Raw genomic sequence first — 17,316 nt, forward strand, 5'->3', positions numbered from 1 at the left:
AATCAAGGGTTTATTTCTAGGCTTTCTATTCTATTGGTCTGTCTGTTCAATTTATTCCAGTACCACACCATTTTGATTACTATAGCTTTGTAATATGGTTTGAAATCAGACAGTGTGAGTCCTCCAATTTTGTTCTTCCTTTTCAAAATCATGTTGGTGATTTGGAGTCCTTTGAGATTTTATATGAAATTTAAGATGAATTTTTCTACTTATGCAAAAAAATGCCATTGGGATTATGATAGAGACTGGACAAACTGATATTTGAAGTTCCTTGTGATATTAAAATGATTGAAACACCATAGTACATGTATCACTGCAGTAGGAGTTCGGCCTTGGGACTATCATTTGATTCTTTACTTCCAGAAAAGAAGGAACATTTATTCAGTACCTACTATATTCCAGGCATTCTTGCAGCAATCCAGGGAGATACACCCTCAGTGTTCTTGTTAGGACAGAAAAAGAACAGGATTCCATCAGAGCTACAAGCCCAAGTCTGTGTCCTTACAAAGCCTGTGCTTTCCTCACACTAGCCAGATTCCTCTTCTTCCATCTCTTAGCAGCTTCCAAATAGCAAACAGGATTTGTACCCAAAGTGACAGGTGTTCATCTTTTCATTGGTGCCACAACACTTATGGGGGTGCAATCTGCTATTGTGTTTAGAGGGTTGTCACAGAATTTTAAATGAGCTGCCATGTGTATTTGAAAACTTACAATGTTGAATGGATGGACCTACCTAAGGGAATCATGATGTTTGAGTCTGATTTTATTTTTTAACTGAATAAAGCCCCACCTGGGACTTCTTTCCTATTTGTGTGTACATGATCCACATTCTTCCTGAGAAGAAAGGAGTAACACTTTTCCCAACCATTCCTTTTCTTCTTGTTCTCTTTGAGATTTCCAGCCCTGAGCGAGTAATGCAAGTGCTCCAAGACCACGCGGCAAAGACAGTCATGCTGGCTGCATCTCATCCAACTTTCGTGGCTTCCCAGAGTTTGCATCAGGACAACTATGACCAAATCTGGGAGAATATTTATAGCAACATCAACCTGTACCAGGTACAACAGGAAGAAATAACCAATATGCCTTTCTGTTCTACTCACCACCTGTGTATATATCTTAGAAATTTACTTTGGTAGTTTTTCAGAGACCCTCCCCCTAAAAGCTTTATTACCACCCAGGTTTATTTTTATATCATAAAAAAAGATTAAATACTAATTTGAAAGAAACATATAAAGAAGTGTAATATAGGATGTTGCTGCAGGACATATACTCAACCAATACATACCAATGCAAAGCTGCACGCTTTAGTGCTTAACCGACTTAGCCACCCGGGAGCCCCTACTCTTTAGTGCTAAACACCAAAGACAGTTAGACAGTTGTTAAATATTGTGTGTGTTTTAGAGGCAAAGTGGTGCCCCCAGGATTGATTCTTTTTTGGAAAAGCCTCTGGAAGGAGGAGGAAATCAAGTTTGGGCTTAACGGAATCGTGGGGCTCAGGGAAGTGGTGCTGGAGAGGAGACACTGTGTGTGGAGTGTTCAAGTCCAGTTTGGCTGAGTGAAAGATTCATGTGGAAATATAGGGAAGAGAAGTATTTTTAAGGGTGAGGAGAGAGTAGGTTTCGAATGCCTCTAAATTTCAGACCAAGGAATTTGTGCTTTATCCTGTAAGGGAAGTGATATATACAAAGCTGTATTTGGTAGGAAGGTTAATATAGTAGCAGGTGTTAGTTGGATGGGAAGAGGGAGAGATTGGAGGCAGAGAAGCCAGCTAGATAGCTACTACATAAGATGGGCCCAAAGCTTGGCAATGAGGGGGGCAGTTTCTACACAAAGCTATTGGATATTTGTCTTCATGGTGGTTCTATATAATTTTTGAATAATCTGCTATTATTTATCTGTTGCTCTGAGAGAAGAGTTTTGTTTCCTTTGCTTATTTAAGATGAGATGACTCAACATGTTTATCATCTGAAAGGAATGAGCAGTGAAGAAGAAGAGATGGAAGATGTGAATGGGTAAATCTGAGAAAAAGACGACACTGGAGAAAGAGGAGGGAATGGGATGAAGAAACCAGTTGAGGAGTAATTTTGAGAAAGAAAGAATGGTACCACTTCCCCCGAAGTTAATGAGATATATAGCATTGTCAGGTGCCAAAAAATAAGATGTGGTAGTTTGTAAATGGCCCTAGCTGTCTCCGGGAGAGAGAGAAGAAGGGGAGGAAGGTCTGCATTAGTGAGGTGGGAGGTGAAAGTGACAGGTGAGGAGGTGTATCGCTGCAGGGAAAGCCACAGGGCCACCAGTGACAAAAGAATATAAGGATGGCCATGTAGCTAGCGGGACCATTTGAAGTAAAAGGGCATGAATTTGTCATAGGCCCAATCTGCATAATAAAACTATTATTTTCACCCCTAAAGATTAATTGTAGAGTAACTAAAAATTATACTTAAAGTTGAAGGTTTGGAGAAGTTTAGTAGAATGCTAGAGAGAGCGTTGTCATGGTCCATCATCTCAGGCTGGGTATAGAGAAACCGAAACTTGATCTGAGTTACAGATTAGCTGGAGGCAAACCCATATGTGCATGTATGTGTACACACACACACACACACCGCAACTTCTATTAACTTTTCAATCTGTTTATATAAGGATCTAGAGAACCTAATTAAAAAATGAATTGGCTTGGCCACACAGAGATCAGGAATGGATACAGCCTATCATGGCATGGATCTCCTTGGCCCCTGAATTCCCTAGTAGGGCATGACTACCAGCGACACTCCTTAGCCAGCATCCCATCAGAACTGAGGAAATAACGATATTTTTCCTATTCCATTGCCATCTCATACTGAGCTATATGTCACCATGCATAAAGACCTTATACTAACAAGAGGACATTAATAGACATCCAGCTCTTTTGTTTCTTGAACCAAGCTTAAAGGAAAGGAGGTAGGGAGTGGGAAAGAAATGAGGGGGTGAAGGCAAAGTCAGCCCAGGTATCTCTGAATAAGACCCCTGCTCCTAGGATCCTGGACAATCTACCTCTTGATGCTGATATAATCCTCCTTTACCTGAAATTCTGGTATTAGTATTTGAGGGCCATTAGCACAAATCAGCTTTTCTCCTTGACTGTGAGAATAGGGACAATTAAATTCCTGGGGGCCAGATGAGGGTGAAAAGAGGTGAATATGAGTAAGGGAGTGGTAGGAGGCAAAGGGAGAGGGAGTCAGAGGCAAAGAGCTTCGTGTTTGAAGTCATGGAGAATGGTCCAGGGCCCGGCTGGACCAGCAGGCCTGTGGGTATTCAGGGGACAAAGGAGTTTAACAGGGAAAAGTAGAAGGTGCATGGTGAGAGCAGGAGATGATAGCTCAGGTAAATATTGAAAGGCAGAAAACACTAAGAGGTGCCCAGCCACATAGAGGAGAGAACTCACACTTCCTGTCATTCTCTGGTGCTGCTTCCCTCCATTTGCAGATGAGGTAGAAAGTCAAGCAGAGTAGGATGAAATGCAGTCTCTGCTTTCACCCAAGTCTCTTGTGAATGCAGTTGCCTAGTGTTGAATAGAAGGGGGGAGAAAAAGAAAAGAAAGAAACCCACTTCCTCTGGCTATTTACTGACTTATAAATGTTGTTCTTGGAATTGGCCAAAGGGAGAAAAATGTGAGTACCTCTCTTCAAGTTGATTTATGGTAAATAGACCCTAAAGAGACTTAGAATACCTATAGATTTTAGAGGTGGATCCTGAGGGGAGCTGTATAACACACACGGATTAACCTGCATATTAGTGTTACGCAGGTTTCTCATTCATTCATCCATTCAGTGATTATTACATGGATGCTACCTTTGGGCCAGGAATTGTGCTGCTCAGGGAATGAAACATGCAATAGACAAGTGAACAAAAAAGTAAATCTACATCTCTATGAAGAAAACCACAGGAAGAGGAGGCAGCGGGGTAGAGAGGAGCACCCTCAGAATGATCAACCAAGCTCTTTCAGAGTTGGAGACATCTGAGCTGAAAGCTGGTGAATGAGATAGAGTCAGCCATGCTGGAGAAGAGCTTTCCAAGTAGAGAACAGAAAATAGCATGGTGTTTGAGAAAGGAAATTCTGATGCAACGATCAACAGTTTTCTACTTTTCCTTCACCGTGTCCTGTGGGTCTTATTTTGTGACTTCCTCGGGTATTTCTGCTTTGGTCAAGAGTCACTTTATACAGTATCAGGGCACCAATAGTAGCGTGTTGCCATTCTGAACATTGAATCCTAGTCAGATGAGATGAGGATGAAGTAGAAGGTGGCAGCTGGGAGGAGTCACAGGAATGTGGTTATGAATCTTAAAGCTCTGTTACTATTTTGCAAGCATGTAGCAGTCAAGTATGAATTTTAGCATCTATATGCTGGTCAGCATTCTGACTCTGAAGTTGGCAAGTGATAATCAATAGCCCATGAAAAATGACTTTCTTAAGTGCCTTCTGCATGAAGGAAAGCAAACCTCATAGGATTGTCCATTTTAACAGCTCTGAAGGAATATAATCACTAATTATAGCACAACTTCAGAACAGTTTTCGATCAATTTTCCGTGAACATTATTCACCAGCAGCCTTTCCTTAGGGAGTTTTTTTTTTTTTTAAGATAATAAATGTTTTATTTTAGAGTAGTTTTACATTTACATAAAAGTTGAAAAGATAGTATAAAGAGTTCCCAGGAGCCCCCTGTCCAGTTTCTCCTATTATTAACGTTAATCTTATATTACTTTGTCACACCTAAGGAACTAGCATTGGTATATCGCTGATATCTAAACTAAACCATATTCGTAGTTCACTAGTTTTTTCATGAATGTCCTCTGTGTACTCCAGGGCACCACATTATCTTTAAGTGTCACATTTGCCAGTCTCCACAGGTCTGTGTCCATTTCTCAGTCTTTCCTTGTTTACCACGACCTGGACAGTCTTTAGTAGTACTGGCCAGGCAACCTATAGAATGCTCCCTAATTTGAATTTGTCTGATGATTTTCTCATGATTATACTGCGGTTATAGGTTTGGAGGAAGAACAGCTCAGACGTGAAGTGCCTTTCTCATCACATCATATCTGGGGCAGATGCTATCAACCTGATTTGTCACTGTGGATGTTACTCTTGTTCATGTGGTTAAGCTAGTGGCGTTTGCTAGGTTTTTCCACTGCAAAGTTACCATTTTTCTCCTTAAGAAGTTGTTAGAAATTAATTTTAAACTACAGAAATAATAAATAAATGTCTCCTCCTAGTCAAAAATGGAAACATCACTGAGAAGTTAATGCTTCAACTTTAGCTAATGGGAACTCTAATACTAGCCCCTATTCTGCTTCCTCAGAGGTAAACATGATTATTGGCTTCAAGCCTTTTCAATGCATTTACATTTAAACTTATGTCCTCATTTTATATATATATATATTTATATATTTATTTATATATTTATATATATATATTTATAAATATATAAATATATAAATATATATTTATATAAATATTTATATATTTATTTATATATATATTTATAAATATATAAATATATATTTATATATATATTTATAAATATATAAATATATATTTATATATATATTTAGTTTTTTATATAAATAACCTATCATTGGAGGGCCTAGGGGACTCAGTTGGTTAAGTGTCCAACTCATGATTTTGGCTCAGGTCTTGATCTCAAGTTTCATGAAATCAAGCCCTACATCCGGCTCTGGGCTGACTTGGGATTCTAAATAAATAAATAAATAAATAAATAAATACATAAATACATAAATACGTAAATAAGTAAATAAATAAAAATAAACTTTAAAAAATTGTTTAAATGATCTGTCATACTCTGTGGATATCTTTGTGCAATCTGCTCTTTTTTGCCCAACAATATGTCTTAGAGATCTGTCTCTTGCTCTTTTTAATGGCTGCACTATATTTCTATTATATACTAGAGATCACACAGACACCTCCCTGTGGATACGGGCTACCATTTTTTATTTCATTAGAAACCATTCCTGCTGAACTTTCTTGTCCATGCCTCCTTCTGCACATCTTTAGACTGGATATTTAGAAGTGGATTTCCTGGGTCACAGAATGTGCCCATGCAAAATTTTCTGTAAAGGGGTATATCATTTTTCTTCCAACCAGCAACTTATGAGAGAACCTGCTTTTCCACATCCATTTTAACAATGAATATGTTTGTCTGAACATCTATAATATTTGTGGTGTTTCTATCACAGTTTGAACTGGCCTTTTATTTAGAATCAGCATGGAAGACTGATACACAATTCTATTTTCAGGTTTACTTAAAGATCTGGGTTTAGGAGATAAAGAAAAAAAATACCAAATCTTCTTATAATTATTAATTGAAGATAATTATAACTAGAAAGAGATAATTTAGGTCCAATGGACTGCATTTTTTAAATATCCTTTTGAAAAAACTTAGAAATAATATAACTGTAGTTCTAACCAGGAGTAGGAGTAGACTAGACTAAGTAGCCCTGTGTGGGTCTTCCCAAACCTCCCAAACTCTTGTATTATATCAAGTTACTTGTATCCAGTGCTATTCCCCAAGAAAATACCTGTTTACTCAAATGGTTATTTATGTACAGACCTTAAATACTACTATTGACCATCATGTTACTTTTTTTTATTTATATGTAGGTTAGTTAGCATATAGTGCAATAATGATTTGAGGAATAGAATCCAGTGATTCATCCCCTACATATAACACCCAGTGCTCATCCCAACAAGGGTCCTCCTTAATGCCCCTTACCCATTTAGCCCATCCCCACCCACCTCCCCTTCAGCAACCCTCAGTTTGTTCTCTATATTTAAGAGTCTCTTAGACCATCACATTTCTAAAGATACGGTTTAAACTGGTCACTGTTCTTTAACTTTATGGAGTGCTGAAGTGGCAGAAAACACGAGATCCTTTGCCTCTTCTTTTGCGTCTTCTCACTGGCCACACCAAGGAGAGGAGAAGGGGACAGCTGTTTTTTCCTGTCTGTGTCACTGTTCCCCTACATTCCCAGAGATATAATGGGTACACGGTGTGCCCTCACAAAAGTGCTATTGTATACAGTAGCTCCAGTGTGCAAGAAGTTTAGGGAAACACAAAACACTTCTGGTTTACCTCAACAATTCAATAAAACATTTTAAAAACAAACATTTTCTGTTGACAATAATTACATGTATTCATCATAAAAATTTTGGGAAATATAGAAAAGTTCACGGAAGAAAATAAAAATCAGCCATTATTTTACCACCCAAATATAACAATAGTATTGTTAACATTTGGTATACATATATCCCTCTAGTCTTTTTATTCTGTAGATATACACAAAGAAGTTGTAGGCACAATTAGGAGGTGGGAAATACATAATAGATGTATTGTCCCTCTAATTATTACCCCTTCCACTCCCACTCCACTCCCCCTGCCAATTTCCCAGAAGAAAATGAGATTTGCAATCAGTGGAAGTCTTAGAACTGTCCAAACACACGAACTCAGCCATGCTGGCAAAGACCCAGCCACCAGGGAGAGTAAATGTCAAAGGATTTACCTACCTAGGAAGAGAGTACAAACACAGGTGGTATTGCCATTCTGGTTTCTGGTCAGTCCTGCTGCTTACCTGCTCTGTGTCCAGCCTTCTTAGGGAAATACACTCATGCACCTTTGGTATTTCTTAAGCAGTTTACCTCTGTTGCCTGTGGTTGTTCTCTTTTTCTGGTGGGTGCTGGGCCTTCTCCCTTTACTCACCCTACCCTGTTGTGCCCTCATCCTTTCTTCTTGGCAGTCTGCTGGTCCTTTGTGGCTTGCTCAGTCATTCCTTCAAAGTGTCTTTCACTGTAACTTGATGTCACTTTCTGTTCCTTCCTGTGTAATTCTGGGTAATTTTAGAAGCAGCTGAAAAAGTCACCATCCCATCAGAGAAAGACTGTGGTTCCGAGCCTGCCCTCTGGAGCTATGCCCGGCAATGCAGAACTCAACACAAGAGTGCATTGGGCTGGGAGGCAAAGCTCTCTGGTAGAGCCCCTCGGACCCCAACTTCTGGGCCAAATAGAAACTGTCAAAATTCAACTTCCTCGTAGAGTACACGCTTTCCCACAGATTTTCTTAAAATAACAGAGATTCTCTTAATTTGGGGGAAATGATCTTGTGTTTTTGTATTAAGGAACAGGGGGACACCATGTCACTTCGTAGGGCCTTTTCCATTCCTAGGGTTGTGGGATGTTTACACAGAAATACACCGATGTGCATACTTGCCCAAAGCAGGCAGGAGCTAACTACCCACAGGCAGATACTTAATGATACTCAGTTAGACCATTTTCTTTCTCACCAATTCTTCCTAATATCCCTGCTCCAAATTTTCTTCTCCACTGCCTGTCATAAAGACCATTGTGTATCCTTAGAGTCTTGCATACTGTATTAGTTAAAATTATATTTGGCTGTTGGTCACACAACATAAGAGAAGATTAAAGGAGATGGGAATTTCTTTCTCTTTCCCTCATATTAACATCCAGGGGTAGGAAGTACAGAGACAGTGTGATGACTGCTCCATGGAGTCCTCAGGGACCCATGCTCCTCTGTCCTGGAGTTCCAACAAATGTGGCCTCCACATTCAAGATCAACCACTAGTGTGAGATGGAGCTCCAGCTGTCACATTCATATGTAAGCAGCAGGATGGACACTCTGGGTGACGAGGCTGCCACTTTAGGGAAATTCCCAGAAGCTGCCACATGACATTTTCACTCTCATCCCATTGGCCAGAGCTTAGTCACATAGCTACACCTTGCTGCAAAAGAGGCTTGGAAGCATCATCTCCATCTAGGTGGCCATGTGCCAAGATAAATATTTAATTACCATAGGAAGAGAAGAAAGCGGATATTGGGGAACAACCAGCAGTCTCTGTCATACGGACTTACTGGAATTCCAAGAACTATTAGAATGTAAATAACCCAAAGAGTGGGGTTCCAACCTAACTCATTGCCACACTGTGTGTTTGTGGGAATTGGCACCACTACAATAAAGCATATTTTATGAGAATGGGGTTTATGCCCAGGGGCAGGCAGAGAGGACAGCTAAGAAAGGGGCTGCCAAGAGGACCAATGGCATGATCATTCATCGATCTCACCTTCTTCACAGTTTTTCCTAGGGCCCTGTGTGTGTGACCTCACCCTGCTCGACATCAGGAAAAATGCCTATAAGAAATAAGTATAAACCACGAATTCTGTGATAGATCCTTCAGGGCTAAGTGACTACTGCAGTCCATGGCCAGCATGTAATCGAGCACCTATCAAGTGCTAGTCACCAAGAGTTAATTCTCACAGCAGCTTATTTTGTATCATTATGCCATTTTACAAATGTGAAAACAGGATCAAGACTTTAAATAACTAAATCATATAGGTCAAAAGAAAAAAGAGATGTTTAATCCACTGATCTCTCTCAGCCTGGAACAAGAGGCGTTCACGGTTTCAAGCATCTACCAATGTGTGTATCGACTTTTCATAAGTGAATCGTGTAAAAGGTGCATGTGGGATGGCAGTTTCTAAAAGTTGTGAAGAGTTTTGTAAAACAGAGACTAAATAATAATAAAAACAGTGCCTTCAAATTTATTTTGGAAATCCAGATTTTCATATGTCACATTGCAATGGACCAAGATGCTTTTCTGTTTGCTCATCTAAATATGCCTTGGCAATGAGAAAGAATGAAATCTGGCCATGTGTAGCAACATGGATGGAACTCGAGGGTGTTATGCTGAGCGAAATAAGTCAGGCAGAGAAGGACAGATACCATTTGTTTTCACGTATAGGTGGATTAGGAGGAACTTAACGGAGGACCATAGGGGAGGAGAAGGGGAAAAAATAGTTGGGGAAAGGGAGGGAGGCAAACCATGAGAGACTCTTGAATGCTGAGAACAAACTGAGGGCTGATGGGGATGGGGGGAAGGGGAAGGGGGTGATGGGCATGGAGGAGGGCACTTGTTGGGATGAGCACTGGGTGTTATATGGAAACCAACTTGACAATAAACTATTTAAGGAAAAAATTTAAAAAAAATAATTACTTGCAAACTTTAAAAATAAATAAAATAAAATAAATATTCCTTGGATCATGGGATTTAATTTTGTGGTGAAGCAGCTGTGATTTTTGTTAATAGTGTTGCAAATGTTTATGTCATTCAACTGATGCTACTTTTTTGACAGAATGAAAATATGAAGGAGGATGACCTTTCGATGGAACAAAATGAAAATGACCCAGCACAAATAAGTCTCTGCCAGCATGCTGATAAGCCTGTCAAGCAGAAAAAAGAGAAAGGGTAAAATTAAATCGTTTTACTAAGGACTGAAGGAAATGGATTAAACACTGTGGGGAAAATTGAGTCACTGATTAATAGGTAGGTTACATGTTAACTCGAAAATATTTGAAGCTGAAATAAAAGCAAGGCTGTTAAAGCAGGTCAGACAACTAAATTAATGTTTCACCCTAGGTAGGACTGGGTTTTTAACAAGAGCGATTGCTAAGAGAAATTTTTCTATATTTATACATACAGAGTAATTATTTTTCTTCTAGTTCCTTTTTAAAGAGTAGCTACTGTGAAACTCCCTTAAGTTAAATAAAATGACTTCAGTTTGGTGTAGATGAATTTTCCGAACTACTTTGAGGTGGAAAGCATTAATTCTGTTTTTCCTTCCTGCTGAAGATACAGCTATGCAATGGCCCTGCAACTGCTCGGCTTAGACGATGAGACTGGGCCCAGTGATAGGGGTCCTATCCTGACAAGGGGGACCTACCTGTCCTTTCTGTATCTGCGCCACCTACGAATCAGGGAGCTGCAGGTACGTGGATGGCCTGGCACACTGGCTTCAGGTATCCCAATGTTGGGATGTCTCCCAAGGCGGCTTTCCTGCTCTTCCCAGGAGCAATGCATTTTTTAAAATGTTTTTTTATTTACTTCTGAGAGAGAGAGAGAGACAGCGTGAGCAAGGGAGGGTCAGAGAGAGAGGAAGACAGAATCTGAAGCAGGCTCCAGGCTCTGAGCTAGCTGTCAGCACAGAGCCCGACGCGGGGCTCGAACCCACGAACCGCGAGATCATGACCTGAGCTGAAGTCGGACGCCCAACCGACTGAGCCACCCAGGTGTCCTAGGAGCAATGCATTTTTACACTTTGTTCTTTGTCTGGATTCTTCCGCAAAAGCAGGCCATTCTGGGAGCGGTGTATTTCTCTCTCAGCAGTAGGGATGACCTGCCAACCCCACTTAGTTTCACTCTGTTGTGTGGGGCTAGCAAAGGGCAGGGGCCTGACCTGGTGTTTCTTTGTTTCAGCGCGTCTGTTTAGGAATTCTGAACTATTTCAGATCCATCGAGCGAACATTGACAATCAACACTTCAGGCCTTACCATGGTTGCAGGGAGCCTGGTCCCCACCATAGAGGACAGTTCCTGGGTCAACATGACAAAAGGAGGCTTGGGCATCTTGCAAGGCCTAGGAGCTCACCACTATGTCCATGGGACATCTGCTGAGCACAGGGTGAGGTCAAGATTCTGAGATTTTTTTCCCTCCCTTGATTATCCTGTCTCCTAAGCTCCTTTCTTCTTACATTGCACCTGGAATCAGTTAACATGATGGAGTAACAGGTGGGGGGTTCTTAGGGATACTTTTTTTTTTTTAATTTAATATTTATTAATTAAAATAAAAGTTAATGTTTTTTATGTTCTTAAGTTTTTTAAGTTTTAATATAATTTATTATCAAATTGGCTAACATACAGTGTGTACAGTGTGCTCTTGGTTTTGGGGGTAGATTACCATGGTTCATCACTTACGTACAACACCCAGTGCTTATCCCAACAAGTGCCCTCCTCCATGCCCATCACCCATTTTCCCCTCTCCCCCACTCCCCCATCAACCTTCAGTTTGTTGTCTGTAAAATGTAATGTTTTTTAATGTTTCTTTATTTTGAGAGAGAGAGACAGAGTGAGAGTGGGAGAGGGGCAGAGAGAGGGGGAGACACAGAATCTGAAGCAGGCTCCAGGCTCTGAGCTGTCAGCACAGAGCCTGAAGCAGGGTTCAAACCCATGAACCATGAAATGATGATCTGAGTGGAAGTCAGATGCTTAACCAACTGAGCCACCCAGGTGCCCCAGGGAGACAGCTTTTTAGAAAAATACTCCCTTGAGAGTAGGCAGAGAGCACTAAAAGCAGCCCTGAAGGCCACCTGAGGAAGGAAGGCATTTCAGCTGCTGGTTTGTTGACTGTATAGTGAGCAGAGCATGAGGAGACCTTTCTGTTATTCTAGCCTAAGAACCACATGTCTTTACAGAGATGCTCTCTTAAGACCCTCTTGACATTGTCAGAGGTACCCTTCTGCCTCTTTCCTGTTTTCCAAGCCCCAAGTGAAAATATAGATTAGAAAGCAAAGGTAGAAATAAATTTGAAAGAGCTGAACGATTAAATATCGTTTATCCCTGTAAAAGCGTGTTTGCCCTTTGGTGCTTTTAATATCTCTTGAGTATATTTTTCTATAGTGCACAAAATTCATATCAACCCCCTTTCTTTAGGAATAAAGTTAAAAGTGCCTACAGTTTCTTGGAATATGGTAGACACTCTTCCAGTATTTATATCTCAGTCTCTAGAAAGTTTATTCCTGAAGGTAGGATTTAATAGGAACTTAATCTTCTTAAAAATAGCTTGACAAATGTGAAAAAAATCTATTCATCTGCCAAACAAGTTGAATTTTAAGCTCATATGACCCCTGACTTAATGCTTGTCATGTTTGTAAGGCTGAGGAATCTTATTATCAGCTGTCTTCCATAGGCAGTCTAGAGTAGCACTGTCCAATAGAAATACAACACAAGCCACGTATATAGTTGATAATATTCACATTTTAAAAGTATAAAGAGGGGCGCCTTGGTGGCTCAGTCAGTTGAGCTACTGACTCTAGATTTCGGCTCAGGTCATGATCTCATAGTTCCTAAATTCAAGGCCCTCATTGGACGCCACCACACTGACAGTGTGGAGCCTACTTGGGATTCTCTCTCTCTCTCTCTCTCTCTCTCTCTCTCTCTCCTCCTCTCTTTTTGCCCCTCCTGTGCACTCTCTCTTTCTCTCTCTCAAAATAAATAAATAAATAAACTGGGGACTCCTGGGTGGCTCAGTCAGTTAAGCATCCAACTCTTGGTTTTGGCTCAGGTCATGATCTCATGCTTCATGAGTTTGAGCCCTGAATCAGGCTCTGTGCTGACAGTGCAGAACCTGCTTGGGATTCTCTCTCCTTCTCTCTGCCCCTCCCCGCTCCCAAAATAAATAAATCCACTTTTTTTTTTAACATTTTATTTATTTCTGAGAGACAGTGAGAGGAGGGGAGGGTCTGAGAGAGAGGGAGGCACAGAATCTGAAACAGGCTCCAGGCTCTAAACTAGCCGTCAGCACAGAGCCCGATGTGGGGCTTGAACCCACGAACTGTGAGGTCACGACCTGAGCTGAAGTCGGATGCTTAACCGACTGAGCCACCCAGGTGCCCCTATAAATACACTTTAAATAAATAAATAAACTTTAAAAAATAAAAAATAAATGCATACATATGAAATTAACTTTAATCATATAATCTATTTAACCCAATATATCCAACATATTATCATTTTAACATATAATCGATATAAAGAAATAATTGATGAGATACCATACATTTTTTTAAATGTTTATTTATTTTTGAAAGAGAGATGCACACACAATGCAAGCAGGGGAGAGGAAAAGAGAGGGAGACACAGAATCTGAAGCAGGCTCCAGATTCCAAGCTGTCAGCACAGATCCTGACATGGAGCTCAAACTCATGAACCGCAAGATCATGACCTGAGCCGAAGTTGGATGCTTAACCAACTGAGCCATCCAGTACACCCCTAATGTACATTTTTTAGACGAAGTCTTCAAAATGTTGTGTTTACCTTATATATACAGCACATCTCCACTCAGACAAATCACATTTCAAGTGCTCAATAGCCACATGTGGTTAGAGGCTACTGTATTGCACAGTAGAACAGCTGTAGATATTGAAAAACATTTTATTTTCCCCTCCAGTCACCTAGGGTCCAGGCTTCACTCAGTATATAGGAAACTTTTCTTTTTGGTCTCCTTCACTAACAAGTATCATCCCCCATCCCCTCCTCATATACATTTTTACCCCTCTGCCCCTCTCACTTCATCCTAGCTCATAATTAGTCAAGTCCAGTAAGTATGTCCCTCAGTGGAGCTAGAGGGCAGGGTAAGATGCTTCTGAAACAAACACACCTATAAAGCAAATACATCTCTCTCTTGCTAATATTGAGCCAACCTCATACTACAGATGTGCTGTTATTTGCTAATAGATTAAAAAAATTTTTTTTCTTACCACTGAGTTCTCTTCCAGTTTGTTTCTTCTGGGATGGGGCTTGGGGGTAGACGTGAAGGAAGGGAGGAGAAACAAATCCTATCCTGCCCCATCAATGGTAGAAGGAGCTTCTCAAGGGTGTACAGTATTATTATTCTCAGCTCTCATAAATGACAGCAATAACAGCTCCCTTAGAAGCTGCCAGAAGCTGTTGCTATAGTGTGAGAAACTCCAGGAGGTGGCCTTCTTTCAGAGACTTTAATAGGACCTTGTGGTTTAGCTCTCTGTGTGTGGCCTCGTCAACATTTAAACTAGAATGTCCAAGCCTAACTTTGTGATTCCTTCCCCTGTAGGGGATGGGAGGTACAGATGCTAATTTGTTGGGGGTGATCTCATAAGGCCCAGGGCCAAGACTGGGACCAAGATCATTGGACTTACCAGCCAGGGGAGCTGACACTGGAGAAGCCCCTGAGATGGAGATCTCTGCCCTGGATGGAGGAAAATCTTGGGCTAGCATTTATAAGTGGTCACTCTATGACAATACCAGAAAAGGAAAGCACCTACCACCCATCATGGGCACTTTATGCATTTACTTTAAGCATGTGGCAGAGTAGAAGGAGCCCTCAAATGAGACATAACAGGCTTTTCCTACATGTCTGACCTTGAGCAAGTCTCTTTTGACATGGAGGCCTGACGTCCCATGGCATGTTCAGGATCTGCCTGGACCTGGGAGGCTAGCAGCAGAGGCTGTTAGGAGTAAGTAGAGGGAGATGAGACTGCAGAAAAAAATCAAGCCAGACCATTAAAGGCGAGGCACTCTTTAGGATAGGAATTAATTCCAAGGTTGGTGGTGAGTAGAGAATTTTAAATAAGACAATGGCCCTCTTCATTGCTTTGTAAGTTTCTTCCAAATCATTGCCCAAATGTAATCATGTTCATTTCCTTGTCTGAAATCCTTCATGAGTATCCTGTTTCTCCTGAGATAAAGTTCAGCCTCCTAGATGTAGTTTTCAGGCTGGGCACAACCTGGCCCTGCCAACCTCTTGGGCCTCATGTCCCTCCACTGTCTCCATACTTCCATTCTTATGAATCTGGGCCTGGCCCTCTTTTCAATGGGTAGAGCTGTTCATGCCTCTGAGCCTTGCACATATTGGCCCTTCTGTCCTTTACTTTCTCTTTTCCTGATAAGTACCTACCCTATCCAAGAGTCCATTCAAATAACACCTCTCTGGAAGCCTTCCTTGTATCTCCGTGCAAAGCTGCACGGTTCTCCCCATGACTTGTCTAACTCCATTATAGCACTCAGCTCATTCATTCCTTCATACACTCGCTCATTCATTCCACAAATGTTCTGATCAGTAAATTTACTAGGCACTGATGATACAGCAATAACCAAAACTGGCACAAATCCCTGTCACCATGGAACTCTTTAGTGGAAAGAGAAAGGCATTAAACAAATAAGTGACATATATAAAATATCAGATGATTTGGCACCAAAGCTTCCTCAGACTTCCTAGTGCCTTGCAGTTGGGGCCTAGTGATGAGCTTTGGCCAGTGGGCTGTGAGTAGAAATGATGTCACTTCCAGACCAAAGCTTTTTGGTTTTTATTTTAATGTTTTTTTTTTAATTTTATTTCTAAGAGAGAGAGAGACCGCATGAGCAGGGAAGGGTCAGAGAGGGAGATACAGAATCCGAAGCAGGCTTGAGGCTCTGAGCTAGCCATCAGCAGAGAGTGCGACACAGGGCTCGAACCCACGAACCGTGAGATCATAACCTGCACCGAAGTCGGATGCTTAACTGACTGACCCACCCAGGTGCCCCTAGACCAAAGTGTTTAAGAACTGGTCCTTGACTTTTGAGCTCTCTTCACTTGCTGCAGCCAGTGGAAGGTGCATGTTGAGCTACAAAATAGAAACATCCTAGATCGCTGGGTGACTGTTGGAAGATGGCTGCCTAGCAAGCAACATGTCCTGCAGTGGGCTCTGCATGAGTGAAAAATTAATTTTGACTGTAGGTCACTGAACTTTGGAGTTATAACAGAATAACCTAGCCTTTGTATACTAGTAAAGATGGTGATAGGCACTATGGAGAAAAATTAAAAAGGAAAGGGTGATAGAGGTGGAGGCTGGTGATAGGATGTTTCAGTTGTAAGTAGGGTGGTCAGGGAAGGCCATACTAAGAAGGTACTATCTGAGTAAAGACCTGAAGGAAATCAGGAAGCAAATCACAGGACTGACTGGAAGAAGAGTGACAGGCAGGGGAAAGCTAATGCAAAAGTCCTGAGGCAGAACCGAGTATAGCATTGTCGTAGGAACAATAAGGAGTTCAGCGCACTTCAAATGAATGAGGGGGAAATTGGCAGAAATTATGGTAGGAAGATTGGAGGGGCGGGGAATAGGTTGTGTAGGGCCTTATGGACCATTGCAAGGACTCTGACTTTGAGTGAGAAGGGGAGCCACTAGAGAGTTTCGAGCAGAACAGTGGTGTTATTTGATTTACAATTTAACATCCATGCTGCTGTACTGGGAATGGACTGAAGATACTGTAGGGCTAAAGTAGACTAGTTAGGAGATTATTGCATTAATCAAACTAGAGCCAATGTGTCTGAGAAGACAGCATGGTGAGAAATGGTCAGATTCTGGACGTATTTTGAAAGTACAGCCAGTATGAGTTCCAGGAAGATAGGAAGTGGGATATGGAAAGAGAGAAATCAAGATCAATTCCAAAATTTTGGCCTCAGAATCTGGAAGTTTGGAGATGCCATCATCTGAGATATGATTAGAATAGGTTTGTTGGGAAGATCAGGATCTCAGCTTAGGATATAGAAATTTTGAGATGCTTATTAGTTGTTTAGGTGGCAAAAGGAAACAGAGAGTTGGACATATATTTCATATAGTATACTTCTAATAAACATTTATTGGGCAGAAGAAAGTCTCTGTTCGTTAACAAAATGGTTGTGACATCA

The 17,316-nt window shown here is 41.0% G+C and overlaps 1 protein-coding gene across 1 annotated transcript in view; it reads left to right on the forward strand.

Moving 5' to 3' along the window:
• Nucleotides 1-17,316, forward strand: part of LOC120235219 — a 91,031-nt gene that overhangs the window by 12,395 nt on the left and 61,320 nt on the right. The window contains exons 7-10 of the mRNA XM_039237411.1: nt 894-1,055; nt 10,193-10,305; nt 10,690-10,825; nt 11,314-11,517. Of these exons, the coding sequence (XP_039093342.1) occupies nt 894-1,055; nt 10,193-10,305; nt 10,690-10,825; nt 11,314-11,517 (615 nt within the window). The remainder of the gene's footprint in view (nt 1-893; nt 1,056-10,192; nt 10,306-10,689; nt 10,826-11,313; nt 11,518-17,316) is intronic.

Source organism: Hyaena hyaena, unplaced genomic scaffold (assembly GCF_003009895.1).
Source record: "Hyaena hyaena isolate Hyena2069 unplaced genomic scaffold, ASM300989v1 scaffold_123, whole genome shotgun sequence".
NCBI lineage: Eukaryota > Metazoa > Chordata > Mammalia > Carnivora > Hyaenidae > Hyaena > Hyaena hyaena.